Source organism: Oncorhynchus tshawytscha, linkage group LG28, assembly GCF_018296145.1.
Source record: "Oncorhynchus tshawytscha isolate Ot180627B linkage group LG28, Otsh_v2.0, whole genome shotgun sequence".
Classification (NCBI taxonomy): Eukaryota; Metazoa; Chordata; class Actinopteri; order Salmoniformes; family Salmonidae; genus Oncorhynchus; species Oncorhynchus tshawytscha.
This window is the reverse complement of record NC_056456.1, coordinates 14979267-14997382: the sequence shown is the minus strand read 5'-3', so window position 1 is coordinate 14997382 and position 18116 is coordinate 14979267. Positions and strand designations below refer to the sequence as shown.

General features: G+C 43.6%; 1 protein-coding gene across 3 annotated transcripts in view; it reads left to right on the top strand.

Moving 5' to 3' along the window:
* LOC112226803 (arf-GAP with GTPase, ANK repeat and PH domain-containing protein 3) overlaps positions 1-17056 on the top strand; it is a 236502-nt gene extending 219446 nt beyond the window's left edge. For all 3 annotated transcript variants that reach the window (XM_024391364.2, XM_024391363.2, XM_024391362.2), the window contains exons 17-18: positions 12183-12438; positions 12749-17056. In XM_024391364.2, coding sequence (XP_024247132.1) covers positions 12183-12438; positions 12749-12991 — 499 coding nt within the window. In that variant the 3' untranslated portion in view covers positions 12992-17056. The remainder of the gene's footprint in view (positions 1-12182; positions 12439-12748) is intronic.
* The last annotated feature ends 1060 nt before the right edge of the window (positions 17057-18116 follow it).

The window sequence follows — 18116 nt, the reverse complement described above, 5'->3', positions numbered from 1 at the left end:
TTTGATCCAGGAAAACACTAGTTCCAACTCGCGCAACATGACTACAAAATATTAAATAAGTTACCTGTAATCTTTGTCCAAACATTTCAAACAACTTTCCTTATAGAACTTTAGGTATTTTTGAACGTAAATAGTCAATCAAATTTAAGACGGGATAAACTGCGTTCAATAGCGGATAAAAACAAAGTGGAGCGAGCTTTCAGGTCACGGGCCTCTAACAAACAGTACACTTCACTCGACCCTCGTTCTGAACTGCCCTACTTCTTCATTAAATAAAGGAAAAACACTAACCAATTTCTAAAGACTGTTGACATCCAGTGGAAGCGATAGGAACTGCAAGCAAGTGCCTTAGAAATCTAGATCCCCATAGAAAATCCATTGAAAAGAGAGTGACCTCAAAAAAATAATTTCCTGGATGGTTTGTCCTCTGGGTTTTGCCTGCCAAATAAGTTCCGTTATACTCACAGACATCATTCAAACAGTTTTAGAAACGAGTGTTTTCTATCCACATATACTAATAATATGCATATCCTAGTTTCTGGGCCTGAGTAGCAGGCAGTTTACTTTGGGCACGCTTTTCATTCGGACCTGAAAATACCGCCCCCTAGCCTAGAGAGGTTAAAAAGGCACACGTAGCCGACATATCAATGCATACACACAAACTATCTAGGTCAAATGGGGGAGTGTGTGTGTTTGTGTTGGAGTGTCAGTGTGCGATTGTACAGTCCTGTGAGTGTGCATAGAGACAGTGCAAAAGAAAAAAAGTAAATACAAAGGGTTAACTCAAATTGTCCAATTAACCCTTTAGTTAGCTATTTAGCAGTCTTATGGTTTGGGGATAGAAGCTATTCAGGAGCCTGTTGGTGTCAGACTTGATGCACAGAGAACAGTCTATGGCTTGGGTTGCTGGAGTCTTTAACTATTTTACGGGCCTTCCTTTCACACCGCCTGATATAGAGTTCCTGGATGGCAGGGAGCTCAGCCCAAGAGATGTATTGTGCTATCCGCACCACCCTCTGCAGTGCCATGCGACCGAGGGCGGTGCTGTTCCCATACCAAGCAGTAATATAGACTCGTGTGTGTGTGTGTGTGTGTGTGTGTGTGTGTGTGTGTGTGTGCGTGCGTGCGCACGTGCGTGCGTGTGTTATCTGTGTCCATAGAAAGATGTTGTATCCTCTTCGATCCATTCTACCCAACTCAGGGCAGCTTTGAGTTGAGTGATGGCCCACGATTACTTATTGAATGGTTTGTGGGCTCCAGTATTCCGCCACCCTGGACTTGATGAAAGATTATTGATACTGATTCCTCTGTCTCACCTCTGTCACTGTTCCTATATCGCCCTGGGTAGGAATGTTTTTCATTGTCACGAAAATCACATCTCATTCTGTGTGAGCACATGCATCTTTGTTTAGTCTGTCAAACAAATAACGATAATAATCCCATTATTATCATAGAGGAAAGAGGTTGTTGCCATTATCTCATCGGTAATCATCGATCAATGATTATTGAAATCAGGATATATATTTTGCTTTACGAAAGAGGAATTTTTTTTTTTAAATCAGAAATCTGATGAAGAAAGGAGATACCTTTATCTTGGCCCTGCCTCTATATCACCTCAAAGCATCTATTGTATAAATTTAGGAGACAAAAAGGGGAATTAATATGTTATCTTGCTTCTGATCCCCACCATTACTTTGTTGTCTCATCCATACAGATGAAACGTTAAGATGAAATATACAGATCTCTATTGTCTCCACACTAGCTCCTCCCCTCGGCTCGAAGTGGTTCTGATGTTAATTGTGTCACTGTGGTGACATGGAGCAGCTTTGTGATGGCACCCAGGCAGCTGTTGTAGCCTTCCCACCCCACCTCCTCCTAAATATTAGTGACACCTAATCTAAACGACTCAGTAACTACCTGAAGATGAGCCTCACATCTGATTGAATGTCTCCTGCGACACTAGTTCTGCCGGCTCGCATTTTGAAATGTTAACTTAAAAGGTGTTCATCCACAAGATTAGCTTAGCTTTTTAGGAATTCTTATGTGAAAGAGGTCTGCACCGATTTGCTTTGTAGTCAGATTTATGTAGATATCGGTACTCATCGTGTAGGCGCTAATGTCGTGGTGGGATTTTGTAGTGGTTTGTATCTTTAAAGAACCAAAATGCATTTTGTATTTTTGATCAGACTTCTCCAGTGCCGTCAACAGCTTTCAGAGAGAGTTTTACATGTATCACCCAACAATTTAATGAAGTCTGAATAAGAAAGATGTTGATATTGGTGTGCCATAAAAGGCGTGTGTATACATCAATAGATCATGATGACATATATTTCTCCTGGGCCATAAATCTCATAGAGAAATGAAATCTTTCTCTAGTCAGCATATTGGAAGGGAGTTGTTCCTTTAATTAGTGTCTGCCAGTCGGCGTGTTTTCCACGCCACCTCTAATTGTCTGGCACACACACGTGAGAGGAAACACTATACACTCACACTCCTAAGAGAAAACATTATGTGCGCACACGCACACACGCTTGTGAGAGAAAGCAGCACACACACACTTGTGAGGGAAAACACTACAGACTATTTTGACGGGGAAGGAAGAGGGGGGGCTCCACCTCACACACACACACACAAACCTCTCCTTCCTCCCCCATGTCTCATTTGGGGGTGGAAGATGTCTGGGAGCGTAGACGGATGTGGAAGGCTATCCCTCACCGGTGCTGCCCACCTCACTGTCACCCCTCTGTCGGTTGTTGTGCCGCGCGGCGCCCTCGGCCACGGCCAGGTAATAGCTCTGCTCTGACGACCAGAGGAGTGGAGAGAGAGCGAGTTAAAGAGCCCGCCTCCTCCTCCACTTTGTTTCAGAAATAATTTGCCGCTCCTGCATGCCGCCTGCAGGGTCTGCACGGTAATAAAAATGAATCACACCACTAACCTCTCCCAACCTGCTCCCTCTTTTTTAACTCCGTCCTTCCTGGACGGATACACGGCTGGGAGAATGGAGTTGATACTGCATCTCTCCACTGTCATCCCTCATATTCTTCCCACATTCTCATCCCTAATTCTCAGCTGTTATAAGAATCACCAACCCAGTGTGGATGGCAGAAAGGGCTGTAGTTTAGCCTGCTCAAGGATTCAAACTATAATGAGCCAGCTATAACCTCTCTCCTGTAGAACAGCCCCAGTCCCTAAACCAAAGAGCGCTGAGCCTTTCCGGATACTCACAGGTTAGGGGTGCGAAGAGCGCCAACCGGCAACTATCCAACTCTCCAAAGAGGCTTTAGAATAGCTGGCCTTGCCAGGAGCCCTGGTGGAGGTGGGGTAATTCATTTAGACTAATTAATGAGCGGAGCTGGGGTCTCCCGTCCAGTTCAGCACCGTGCCGTGGCAGTCTCTCCAAATGAAACCCACAGGTCACTGATTAGCCCAGCCTGCCCTGGAGATGATTTGTCACTAATTACCCAATATGCCATGGGTTTCAGCACCAGCCAGGTATATAGGGGAAATTAACAAGCAAATCTAATTTTATTTGTTACGTACACGGTTTACTGCAAGGCCAACTGAAGCAAATTACTGTCAGTGTTTTATTTTCTATTTTAAATTATAGTGTATAATTAAAGCAACATATACCATATGCCATTGGAATTTGGAGCAGTGGAAATGCGTTCTCTGGAGTGATGAAACATGCTTCACCATATGGCAGTCCAATGGACAAATCTGGGTTTGGCAGATGCCAGAAGAACACTACCTGCCCAAATGCATAGTACCAACTGTAAAGTTTGGTGGATAAAACATATTTTTTTATGGCTCAGGTTAGGCTCCTTAGTTCCAGTGAACTTAGTTCCAGTTAACGCTACGCCAACTTTGTGGCAACAGTTTGGTGAAGGCCCTTTCCTCTTTCAACATGACAATGACCCCGTGTTCAAAGCGAGGTCCATACAGAAATGATTTGTCGAGAACGGTGTAGAAGAACTTGACTGGCCTGCACCGAGCCCTGACCTCAACCTCATCGAACACCTTTGGGATGAATTGGAATGCTGACAGTGAGCCAGGCCTAATTGCCAAACATCATTGTCCGACCTCATTAATGCTCTTGTGGCTGAATGGAAGCAAGTCCCCGCAGTCAGCAAGTCCAACATCTAGTGGAAAGCCTTCCCAGAAGAGTGGAGGCTGTTCTAGCAGCATAAGGGGGGACCAACTCCATATTTATGCCTATGATTTTGGAATGAGATGTTCGACGATCAGGTGTCCACATACAGTTGTAGTCGGAAGTTTACATGCACTTATGTTGGAGTCATTAAAACTCGTTTTTCAACCACTCCACACTTCTCTTGTTAACAAACTACAGTTTTGGCAAGTCGGTTAGTACATCTACTTTCTGCATGACACAAGTTACTTTTCCAACAATTGTTTACAGACAGATTATTTCACTTATAATTCACTTTATCACAATTCCAGTGAGTCAGAAGTTTACATACACTAAGCCTTTAAACAGCTTGGAAAATTCCAGAAAGTTATGTCATGGTTTTAGAAGCTTCTGATAGGCTAATTGACCTCATTTGACCTCATTTGAGTCAATTGGATGTGTACCTGTGGATGGATTTCAAGGCCTACCATCAAACAATTTTCTTGACATCATGAGAAAATCAAAAGAAATCAGCCAAGATCAGAAAATAAATGGTAGACCTCCACAAGTCTGGTTCATCCTTGGGAGCAATTTCCAAATGCCTGAAGGTACGACATTCATCTGTACAAACAATAGTACGCAAGTATAAACACCATGGGACCACACAGCCGTCACACCGCTCAGGAAGGAGACGCGTTCTGTCTCCTAGAGATGAATGTACTTAGGTGCAAAAAGTGCTAATCAATCCCAGAACAACAGCGAAATACATTGTGAAGATACTGGAGGAAACAGGTACAAAAGTATCTATATCCACAGTACAACGAGTCCTATATCGACATAACCTGAAACGCCGCTCAGCAAGGAAGAAGCCACTGCTCCAAAACCGCCATAAAAAAAGCCAGACTATGGTTTGCTACTGCACATGGGGACAAAGATAGTACTTATTGGACACCATCCCAACCGTGAAGCACAGGGGTGGCAGCATCATGTTGTGGTGGTGCTTTGCTGCGGGAGGGACTGGTGCACTTCACAAAATAGATGGCATCATGAGAAAGGAATATTACGTGGATATATTGAAGCAACATCTCAAGACATCAGTCAGAAAGTTAAAGCTTGGTCGCAAATGGGTCTTCCAAATGGACAATGACCCCAAGCATATTTCCAAAGTTGTGTCAAAATGGCTTAAGTCAGGGTATTAGAGTGGCCATCACAAAGCTCTGACCTCAATCCCATAGAATATTTGTGGGCAGAACTGAAAAAGCGTGTGCGGTCAAGGAGGCCTACAAACCTGACTTAGTTATACCAGCTCTGTCAGGAGGAATGGGCCAAAATTCACCCAACTTATTGTGGGAAGCTTGTGGAAGGCTACCCAAAACGTTTGACTCAAGTTAAACAATTTAAAGGCAATGCTACCAAATACTAATTGAGTGCATGTAAACTTCTGACCCACTGGGAATGTGATGAAAGAAGTAAAAGCTGAAATAAATCATTCTCTCTACTATTATTCTGACATGTCACATTCTTAAAATAAAGTGGTGATCCTAACTGACCTAAGACAGGGAATTTTTACTTGGATTCAATGTCAGGAATTGTGAAAAACTGGGTATATATGTATTTGGCTAAGGTGTATGTAAACTTCTGACTTCAACTGTACGTTTGGTCATGTAGTGCAACTACATTTGATGACTCATTTCATTTCAAATCCATCTGATTAAAGGCAGGCTCATTTGTGTCAAGCTGGGTGAAATGAATTAATTCTGCAAGTGGTGTTTGTCGTAAGTGACTGGGTGCATGTGTAGTGTACATGTCATTGTCCCAGCGTTGTGTTGGAGAGGACAGGGGCAGTAGGGGGTTAACAGCGAGAGCATTTAAGGGTGTTAGTCTTCTCTGGCACAAAAACACAGCCGCTCCATCATGGGGACGGTGACAACCTCATTAATGTCACAATATATTCAACTCGTCCTGCCCTGTCTGCTGCTAGCCCAAGGCTCACAGATGCTCCTCTACTGGCCTCTCAATAGAACAACTGGCCAGACCGTTCAACCAGACTGCTCAACCAAACAAAACAACAGTCTCATTCTAGAGCCATACTATAGAACCACTATCTCTGGCCCAACATTCTACAGTATGTAGATGAGTAAAGGAGTGTTTATCCTAGAAAGCTATATTCTAGATCATGTGTGTTATGTAGTTGTTATTCTTGGTTAAGGATAACGTCTAAACTGTACCCCTGTTGTTGACTGTAGTGAGTCTCATTTACTGGGTTGCTCTCTCATTTTTCGCCCCTAGCAACCTTTGAAGCTCTGGGGCCCTGCTTTCTCGCTCTGTTGTGTGTTTTTTCTCTCCCTTTTGTTTTTCTCTCTTTCTGTCCCCTTCTCCCAGCTCTCTCTCTCTCCCTCTCTCTGTCTCAATATGTGAAAGTGAAATGGCCGGCTGTTGCATGGGAATCTGTCCTATACAAGCCGCCCCCCTCCCACTGCGAGGGGTGTTTAGATTGCCTAGTCCCCCCCTCCACCACTCCTTCACTCTCAGTGAATCTATTTGATGTGTCCGCAGTGAATGTTGAGAGGCAGGGAGGGAGGGAGGTAGGGGGCTGGGGCTTACTCTGATTGTTTAGGAGGAACAGACTGTGTTTGAAGGATGGGGTGGTGTGTGTGTGTGTGTGCATGTGTGTGTGTGCGTTTGGTGGTGGTAATGGTGGGATGGACATCCTGATTCCTCCCTTAATGTGTGGACCAATCAATGGCACCTTTATTAAAGGAGGCCTGGAGTGGTCATTCTCTGGTCTTTGTCTATTCACTACTATTTTACTCAATGCTACCATGGTCCCGCCCCCTCTGTCTCAGCCTCTCTTTCCCTCAATAAATCCCTATTTGTCTTTGTCTTTGGAGCTTGACTAATTATCCTTGTTTGTTCCTCTTTATGTGGATGCAGTCATGTGTTGTTGACTTCGTGGACTGGGTTGAGGAGAATCATTCCGCCATTTGCCACTTAATTAAGCGGAGGTCAGAATCCTGTGCTCAGCTCAGGAACTAAACGTGCAGAACTCGTATGGAATTATAAAAGGGCTTCAGCACTTATTTTCACACAAGTTATTCTGCAACTGATGCCGCTCTTATATAAATTTGGAATTAGGATTGAAAAGTAGAGAATCTAACAGCCTATTTGACCGTTTTGTGTCCTCTGTGCCTTTCGACTTTAGTCCTGATACTGTAATCTCTGCTTTGTTTTTTTAGCAAACTTTTGGAGCAAATGTCAGCTACAAGGTGGTAAAGAAAGTATAGTCATTGCCCACAGACATAACACTGAATTACTGAGGAAGTTCATGCTGCTCCAAGCAGGAATGCTTTATCGTTTAAAGAGACATTATTGAGATCTTTGCTCTCAGTCTCTCTTCTGCAAGTCCCCTCTGTCCCCTAAGCAACAGAGGATTTTTTTTTAGCAAGTATGTGTGCAAGGGTGGCGAAAGCAGTGTGTGTGTGTGTGCATGCGTGAGTGCATGTGTTTCACAGTGTGCGCGTGTGTCGAGGGTAACCATCGGCTTGGTTTCCTGAACATCATCCCCTGCTAACGAAGTTCACTCTCTATCTCCTCTCCTTCTCCCCCTCTTTTCCCCTCCCGCTTTGACATGCTAAATCTTGCCGATTTCTATTTTTCTTCCTCCTGCGGAGAGGAAGTGTCCTTTTCAAGGATCTCGGCTTTCCCCCTGACTGCCTAAACCCTGCCTATGTTTGGATTGTTGTTCTATTTCAAACAAAAGACAGAGGCGGGATTACCATTTCACTTCCTCTCACAGACTACCTTTCAAGTGGTGTAGCAGCTGAGGAATCTGGGTCACCACCGCTGGCCGCTTCCCTTTTTAAAAGTTTTTTTTAAACGGAACTCTATAGTACCAGCGTGGTTACATTTGGACCCCTACTACTGGGATTGAGGTCTTTTTGTGGCTTCAAGGCCTTGTATTCACAAATAGGATATATAATCAGTTTGCCTTTTAGATTGTTTTGAATAAGATTTAACAGGGAGGACCTGATCCCAGATCAGCCCTCCTACTTTGAGACTGCTTTGTGAGTATGGGCCTTGGGCTCCTTTCTTGGACCTTGACATCTTCTTAATGGTTCTCAGCCTTTTTGTTTCACATCCCGGCGCTAACTTTCTGCCTCATTTAGCTCATGTCAATTCACTGGGCTCTCCTCCCTAGATCTGGGATCCCATTCATTCAGTGGGTTAGCTCTCGGAGGCAAACCTTGGCTAACTGCCCGATTTGACTTCATCACAAATTCCAGATTCTACCAAAACAAAATATTAGGCAGTACATCTGACTATTACCAAATCGATCACATATAGTTTAACGTTCGACACGTACTTGATTCTCGGGTTTCAGAGAAGGGCTGGGGAATGTTTTTAAAAGGACTTGGTTCCTGTGTTTGAAAGTGAAAACCAGGGGGGGTGGGGCTGTCAGCCTCCTAACCAGAGCAATCTGCTGGTTCTGGTCTGCCATTGATCCGCTACCGGACTTGTTCTCACATAACGACAGACTGGAGTTTGATGGAGGGCTTACACCATAAAACTGCTGGCTGCTCCAATCGCTGCTCCAATCGCCATCCTTAAGACAATAGTTATTCACCCACCAGAGAGATCCTTTCCCCCACTGTTTTAATGCTTTCCAGGAAGTCGTAAGGCGAGTTTAGAGGTATGCCTGTACCATTGAGCTAATTTGAAGAATCGCATAAGTAACACTTAACTTAACCTTGAGGTATAATGCTTTATAACGGGTTATAAGCATGTATGCAGGCTTTGTGGTATTACTGAACTCCACACTAAACATGAAAACAATTTCCCTTCTCCCAGTGTAATTGGACATCCTTTAATGTGTAAAGGACAATGCAAGAGTTCAGGGTGACTGCTTTATCTGCCAGGCTGAGCTTTATGAACTATTAATGGTGGTTAGCAGTTAATCAAATTCCGTGCGGGCACTGACAAAGGCAGCTGTGATGTGGGCCAGGTCTGTCAGTGGAGAGGAGAGGTAGGCTAATTAACCCCTTTAGTTAAGGCTGGTGCTGCTGAAAGCTAGTGGGCCTGGCAGGAGACACACTGTACTATACATTGCATTCGGAAAGTATTCAGACACCTTGACTTTTCCCACATTTTGTTACGTTACAGCCTTATTCTCAAATGGATTAAATAAATAAAAAACTCCTCACCAATCTACACACAATACCCCATGATGACAAAGCAAAAACATATTTTTAGAAAATGTTGCAAATGTATGAAAAATAAAGAGAAATACCTTATTTACATAAGCTTTCAGACCGCTTTGCTATGAGACTTGAAATTGAGCTCAGGTGTATCCTGTTTCCATTGATCATCCTTGAGGTGTTTCAACAACTTGATTTAAAATAAAATAACATTTGATTTGTTACATGCGCCAAATACAACAGGTGTCGACCTTACAGTGGAATTCTTACTTACAAGCCCTTAACCAACAATGCAGTTTTAAGAAAATACAACAACAAAAATCTATATAAAAATGTTTGTCAACCTGTGGATAATTCTATTGGTTGGACATGATTTGGAAAAGCACACACCTGTCTGTATAAGGTCCCACAGTTGACAGAGCATGTCAGAGCAAAAACCTAAGGTCCCCAAGAACACAGTGGCCTCCATCATTCTTAAATGGAAGAAGTTTGGAACCACCAAGACTCTTCCTAGAGCTGGCCGTCTGGCCAAACTGAGCAATCGAGAGAGAGGGACCTTGGTCAGGGAGGAGACCAAGAACCTGTTGGTCACTGACAGAACTCCAGAGCTTCTCTATGGAGATGGGAGAACATTCCAGAAGGACAACCATCTCTGCAGCACTCCACCAATCAGGCCTTTATGGTAGAGTGGCCAGATGGAAGCCACTCCTCAGTAAAAGGCACATGACAGCCCGCTTGGAGTTGCCAAAAGGCACCTAAAGGACTCTCAGACCATGAGAAACCAGATCCTCTGGTCTGATGAAACCAAGATGAAACCAAGATTGAACTCTTTGGCCTGAATGCCAAGCGTCACGTCCGGAGGAAACCTGGCACCATCGCTAGGGTGAAGCATGGTGGTGGCAGCATCATGCTGTGGGGATGTTTTTCAGCGGCAGGGACTGGGAGACTAGTCAGGATCGAGGGAAAGATGAACGGCGCAAAGTAAAGAGAGATCCTTGATGAAAACCGGCTCCAGGAGTGGACAAGTCTCGGAATGTCCTTGAGTGGCCCAGCCAGAGCCCGGACTTGAACCCAATCGAATTGGAGAGACCTGAAAATAATTGTGCAGCGATGCTTCCTATCCAACCTGATAGAACTTGAGAGGATCTGCAGAGAAGAATGGGAGAAACTCCCCAAATACAGGTGTGCCAAGCATGTAGCTTCATACCCAAGAAGACTCGAGGCTGTAATCGCTGACAAAGGTGCTTCAACAAAGTACTGAGTAAAGGGTCTCAATACTTTTGTAAATGTGATATTTAAGTTGTACATTTTTTTTAAATTTGCAAAAAAATCAACAAACCTGTTTTTGCTTTGTCATTATGGGTTATTGTGTGTTGATTGATCATAATAATAATAATAATATAAAACAATTGAATCCATTTTAGAATAAGGCTGTAACGTAACAAAATGTGGAAAAATTCAAGGGGTCTGAATATTGCCCGAATGCACTGTATACTGTAAACTCTGGTCCAATATCCACACTAGCATACCCCTTAAAATAAAGCAACATATTGGGCATGGATTTCTGATGGTGTGCTAGTGTAGACATTGGGACATAGCCACGAGTCAGTCTGAGCATTGTCTTCAGACCGATGGCATCATTCTAACATGACACATTGCCATGAGCTATTTGTAATTATTTGTAATTTTGTCTGCTTTCTAGGCTTACTTACTGATAGTTTGAAGTGTAAAGTGACGTTAGTGTCCATACAGACCCGTTGGCAGTCAGTGTCCTGGGGGATCCTTGTCACTCCAACCAGCGACAGAGTCATTTTACCATATCAGTGTGAGCCCCTTTTCTCTGTCACTCACCCAGACGCCCAAACAACAGCCCCTTTCTACTTCCCTTATCACTCCGCTTGACGGGGTCGCAGGGTCAGAGCCACACTGAGCATGCCCAGCCATTCACTGTATTGATTTTCTTTTTTTAAATCCAATGCTATTTGGATGGTATTGCAGTTTGTGTGTGGGTGGGAGAAAAGAGAACTGGGGAGTCGAGATTCAAGATGTAGAGCGATGTAGAGATAGAAGTCTGACTAGCAGAGAGTGGAGGGAGATGGATCCCTCCTCCTCTGCTCCTCTCCATTCTCTGGCTCTATAACTGAAGGAGACCCAGCCCCAGCTCCGGTCCGCCCCTCTGTCTGCCATTCAGGCCCATCGATCGGCTTCCTATCCCGGGCACCCCAGGGGAGGCCGGGGCCCAAGCGCAGGAAGTCTCCTTTGTGGGGGATCCTCCAGTTATCCCTTTCCGACTGATGGCTGACAGCACTGATAAAAACATGTCCCCCTTTCCTCCTGTCCTGTATTGTCCACAGCAGACATGCTGTTCACAATGTGTAACCTTTAGATAGCTGGCTAGACTGTAACTCTCCTGCTGCAGACGATTATCAGTGGAGGTGGGATACAGTTTCAGCATCTGGCCCCTCCACTGAGCTCTTTCATCGTCAGTGTCCTGACACTCAGAGGCTACACTAGGCTCCCTATTAGAGAAAATACATGATTGAGACAATGGCGTAACTGTTAGGATTGTTCTTAAGGATCGATCTTAAGTGGCCGCATGTGGCCTAGGCCCTATGAGTACTGCGGACTACAGTTACTCCAAAACCTGCCAGAATTTCCTTGGATCCCTACCCTCCCGCCGATCAAAAAAGGTCCTCTTGTGAATAATTATCATGGCTTTAGATTACAAACTATCTATTTATTTAATAGAAAATCCCATTACACAATTGTATCATTGTTCCTTGTTTTTCGGTCCTCTGTAACCTCACTGACCCTCTTTTAACCCTCTATGTCATATCTCTTCTCTCTTTCCTCACCACCAGGGAGGAGAGGGAGCGGTGGATCCGGGCTAAGTATGAGCAGAAGCTGTTCCTGGTGGGTCTCCCCCAGTCGGATGTGCCCCTGGGGCAGCAGCTGCTCCGGGCCGTGGTGGAGGATGACTTGAGGCTGGTGGTGCTGCTGCTGGCCCACGGCACCAAGGAGGAGGTCAACGAGACGTACGGAGATGGGGACGGACGCACCGCCCTGCATCTGTCCTGTGCCATGGCCAACGTGGTCATCACCCAGCTTCTCATCTGGGTGAGTATGTTGGGGTTTGAGAGGGGATGGTTTTCAACCTTGATTAAAGGTTGATTATCTTCCTGGTTAAATAAAGATTGAATGATAATGAATAAGATAATATGGTTAAAAAGTTTGATAAATAGGGAAAATGTTATGGTCAGGGTCAGGAGTGTTTCCTAAGCATATTGACACGACCAGGAAAAACTCTTGGCTGTGGAGGAAAATTGAGTTTTTTGAGTGAATCTGCTCAACTAGCTAGACCACGATGTCACCTCTCTCTGTCCAGTCCACTTCTTCTCCTCCTCACACCTCTCATCTGTTCCCTCAGTACGGAGTGGACGTGAAAAGTCGGGACGCGCGCGGCCAGACGCCGCTGTCCTGCGCCCGGCGGGCAGGAAGCCAGGAGTGTTCTGACATCCTGCTCCAGCACGGCTGCCCCAATGACCCGGTCAGCAGCAGCAGCCTCACCACCCCCAACATGAGCCGCAGAAACCCCAATGTTAACCCCAACCCTAACGTCAACAACAACAATGCCCTCAGTGAGCTCAACCGCAGTGTCAGTATAATGTAGGACCAGGAGTGGATCATCCCAGACCAGACTGGAGTAGACTTGACTCACCGATCACCAAGGCTCGTGAACATAAACACACTGTGTCCCCATAGATGACCCAGTAACCGTACTACTCTCCCGGTCCCCATTCTCCTCCTATTCCGCTTCATACTGTGTAACCTAAACTGAGCGACTGGCAGTGGAGGCTTTTTTGGGCCGCAACGGAGAGGATAGAGATATTCCAAGATGCCGAGAGAGGCAGGCTTTACCTGGTGGACATTGTATATTGTATTTGTTTGGTTGTTGTTTTCCTCATATCATTGGCACAGCGGTACTGTCTGTCAGTGACGATCATGATCCGTTTAAAACTTCTTTATTGTTATTAAGCATCAACCAAATGAATGGCTCACCCCTCCCCTCTCTACTAAAACAGTTCATTTCTATGCTTGAACATTTCCTTTCGTGTCGTCCTCTGTTGGAGCCAAACTGTGTTTATATTGTGCCGTTTGATGAAATGACAAATTCCCTCCGATAATGCTTCCATGCCTATATAGAGAAAGATAAACGCCGTGGTAACATTTTGCTTTTAGATACTCCAAAGGAACTTCCATGTTGGACGCACAGTGTTTGCTGAGTGGTATCATCCATAGTCATGCAGGAGAGAAACTATTCCTATAGATGGTGTAATAGGGTTTACAACAAGTCCTCCATAAGCCCACCAATTTCAGAATTCAGAAGGTTCGAAATTAACCAGTTAGTATTGGTACTATGAAGCCATCAAACTCTTGACATGCCATTCATGTAAAAGAAAAAAAAACATTTTAAAAGCAACGCATGTCTAGGTAGGTGGAAGGTCAAAAATGATTGAAATAATTTACTTACGGGCAAAAGGTTTAAATCATAAATCATTTCAGAGGTGATTGCACAATGGGAGAATTTTTGGAGATAGTTAAGTGAGTCATTTGTTCTTCCACCCTGATCATGTCCCGCTTGCAAATCATCCATGATTATAAGGAAATTGAGGGTCTGTTTTTTATGAGCATTGTGTCGATTGGTTTTTGTTAAAAAAAATACAAAAAAATGCCTCTTCAATCAGAAATCATTCAGAGGAATGATTGAAGGAAGGAAATTGTATCATTAAGAGATCTTTGTTGGAGTAATTTTTGGATGGATTTGAAGAGTGTTGATAACTATTTGACACAGATCACATAACCTGGCCCCTGAAGGCATAATGGAATGTCTGTTCACCTCTTGTAGCCGAAGGCCCTGTATATTGGTACTCATAATTATATGTCTTTTGTTGCTGTGAACAACTATGTGGTGTGCATGTGGGTGTGTGTGCGCGTGTGCTTCTGTGTGTGTGAAAGAGAGAGAGGAAGTGACTGGGTAAATCTGTGTAGGACACCATTGGGAGAAAAGGCTAGCATTTATAGTTTGAAGAGGGTTTTGGAGCAAAAAAGGTATTTTCAAGTACAGACCACTGTAACAAGCAGGGGTTGGAATCAAAAACAGGAAAATAACATTTTTGTGAAACAGAAGTGAGGAAATGATCTATACTGTTCCAGAACAGACCTGTTATTTTAAAAGCATGGGAACTGGTTAATAACATTTACGCAACCAAGAGCCTATGCAAAGCCCTCACTCTGTCACTCAGAAACATATTCCAGTGTCTGCCTGCAAGCTGGAAATCTTTGCCTGTACGTGTTTAGGCTACCTACCCCTCCCCCTCCGAAGCATAGGCTACTGTACTGACATTACAAGTGTGATTCAGAAGATGGGGAGAGATTTTTTATTGGCTAGAGAAGAATGGATTCACTTTTGTTCAATGCTAGTTAAGGATACTATAGTTATCACGTTTCACATTGAATTTATTAACTACGAAATGGATGACGTGTTTTTATTTCTGGTGCCGCTCTGCACAAACAAGCTTGTTAACTAGCTCTGGTCCAGCATTAAGCCACCTCGGAAACTCTCAGAATGGACCGGACTCACTGACCACCAAGGCCCAGCGCTTGCATAGAAACCGCTCCTCTGTAGGTAGGGTATAATTCGGTGGGTTGAATTCGGAGAATGCATGTCATAACAAGCCACGCCTCCTCCTCCACCCTCTCGCTCTCCCCACCCGGGGGAATCGCATCTCGCTCCCTACACTTGTCTGTACATCATGCATGTAAACAACTAGTTTGCCCGCTCCATAGCAAGCTGCACTATCTGCACTGATTGGTGAAGTAATTTAATCAACTAAATGTAAAAAAACCTGTTCATTACACAGGCCAAAAAGAAATGATAGAAAACAGTACTTTTTGGGGATTCTAACTGGTTCAGTACTTTATTTTGCTGGTCGGAACAGTGGAACGGAATAAAATAAATAGTGGTTCGATTGGAAAGTAATTTTGGTTGGTTCCAACCCCTGGTTAACAGTAGCTCGTCCTCCAATAAGACTTATCCTGAAGTGGTGTGGATTAACGTTGACTACTGGAGTCGTTTTGAAGCTTTCCCTCTCAATTCCTCTACAACTAATGTGACTTTAACGAATCATCTTACTCAAGGGACCAAAACAGGTACATTCAAGTGTCAAACCATGGAGATAGAGACTAAAAGGGTCAAGATGGGATGGAAAGAAAAGCCAAGATAACTTGACAGTTTTTATGGTAATTCTTCATGATAATATCATATGTGTATATATAAGTACTTAGACGAGACAAAACAAGATGGAGGAGGGACTTTCACAACAGGAACATTCAAGTGGTATTGGCATAAAGTATATAGAGACATTTCATTTTCCTCGCTCTTCTGCCGTTTTAAGGTTTGAAATTAAAACTCAGTTTTCTGGTCTTTAAATTTACTATGGCAGTGTTTATGTTTACAGGGCAAAGGCTCTTCATATTAACCCTGTTACATTATCTACATGGTTTTGTTATTTCCCAGCAGGCTAAACTGGTTGGAATTACGTCAGTACAACCTGGTTACAACCATAGTATAAACTGGTTGTAATGAGGACATTTAAACCAGATTTGCCCTCCCGCTGTGTTCCCTCAGTATTTGTAGTTTATTCAAACCCACAAGATATAAAGTTGTGGTCAATCAGGAATAGTGTCAAATACAGTATACACTTTCATCCCTGTTGTCCTGAATTGGCCTTCAGATTCAACCAAATGACATTTAGACTGATGCTCAACAGAGCTTGTAGACAGCCTTACGTTATAACTACTTTGACGAGTTGGCCTTTTCCTTTGGTGTACAGTAGGTGTACAGTATGTGTACAAACCACCATGGCACCAACGTATTTCAATGAATTCTCAAGTACATTTCAACGTATGTCTGATGTACGGTAGTAGATTATTTCCTATAGAGGAGTTTGAGGTATATACTTACCTGATGCCATAGGACCATATTCACCCTTGTAATATTTCCCTTCCCCACTACTCTTAACGTTGCCTGACTATAACTATAACCATTATTCTAAGCAAAATGTTTTCCCCCCCAAAAGACGGGCTGTTCTGATATGGCACCCTATTCCCTAAATAGTGCACCACTTTTAACCAGAGTTCAATGCGATACCTGGTCAAAAGTAGTCCACTATAAAGGGAGTAGGCTACTATTTTGGACATACCCAGGACGTAGATATGGGTCCAAGATTCTCTATGACCAGACAAGCTCCCAGTCAAACAATTGAAAATATTTGTTTTTTTTTTTACAGTCAGTCTTCCTTGACTTGTAAACCCTATTTTGATATCTTTTCAACTTTTTTTCTTCATTTTTCTTAAGCATATGTTTAGGTACTTTGGTTAGGTCTCAATGTAGCTACATTATCTGACCATTTGAGGTACTTTGTGTATAATGATGTACATTTGACATATTTATAATGCAGTATGTAAATATTGTTTTTTGTTTTTTTGTTTAATTTTCCTATTGTATTTTTTTTTTCTCTCTTTACGTTTCTGAACGTGAAACAAAGCATAAAGCTAAAGAGTTAGCTGTTGTGTGCTTGGATGCTTGGCTGACCTTTGACCTATTCATCAAACACTCCAATAAAACAATGTAGCCTTTCCTGGATTTGGGAAATAACAAAATGTTTGAAATGTGTCTCTCTCTTTGCATCTTCTTTGGCTGACTTGTTGTAAGTGATGTACGCGTGTGTATGTACTCTATGTGCTAGCATCATCTGAAGCAGAAGCTTACGTTGCGACCGCTCTTAAAACCATGGGGCCACTCCCAAGGCAACGTTTCAAACTCAGCTGTCTTACACAAGCCCTCCATTTTCTTAATGGCACTTCCTACCTAATCGTATGTGTGACATACTGTACATGGATGAGTATGTGATGTGCCAATATATGATTTCCTGTTTCAATATCTAGGATTAATGCATTTAAAAGTATTCTTCTATATACAGTAGGTCATGGATGTAGGATCAAAAGCCAGCTTCACTCAGTCAGATCCATTGAAGTTAGACAATAAAGACAATCCACTCCTAGTACTGTGTTTCAAATGAGCAGCAGTTTTGGGACACTGAGGATAGCCTGTTGGTGTATGTTGTGTAGTCCGTTAGTATTAATGTTTAGTGTATTCCATTTGGTATTAATGTGTATTGTGTGAATACCATAGTTATTATTGTGTTTCAGGAGTACCAGAGCTTGACAGAGGGCAGAGCTCTGATGCGTCCTTCCCCTGCCAGCCCTTCAGCTAAGTGGTGTTGCCCCCTCTACCCTTCCACTTCCTGCTCATGGGGCCCCCCAATAGTCCAAATAGTCTCTCAGTAAGGAGGATTAAGATAAAGAGCCAGGCTTAGTGTCGGGCAGCATGACAGGCATTATGACGCGGAGGGGGAAAGTGAAAGGTCTCAGTGTCGAGACGAGTCAAAGCACACCACTAATCCACTCCTCATTTTCAGCTTATCTGCTCTCGCTAATACAGGGGGGGGGACTCTGTGCTTCACCTCTCGGTTTTCTCTTCTGTTGTCTTTTATTCCCTGTTTGTCTTCTCTTTCCTTCTTCCTTCCGCTTTGCAGACGGTTGGTGGTGATACAGCCACATGTTTGTGTTTAAGTGCTTACACACACACACTTAATTGAGAGAGTAGCCTATACAATGTCAGCACCAGTGGTGTAGTGGTGCCTGGAGAAGTGTGTATAAGCTCATTTTGCCAA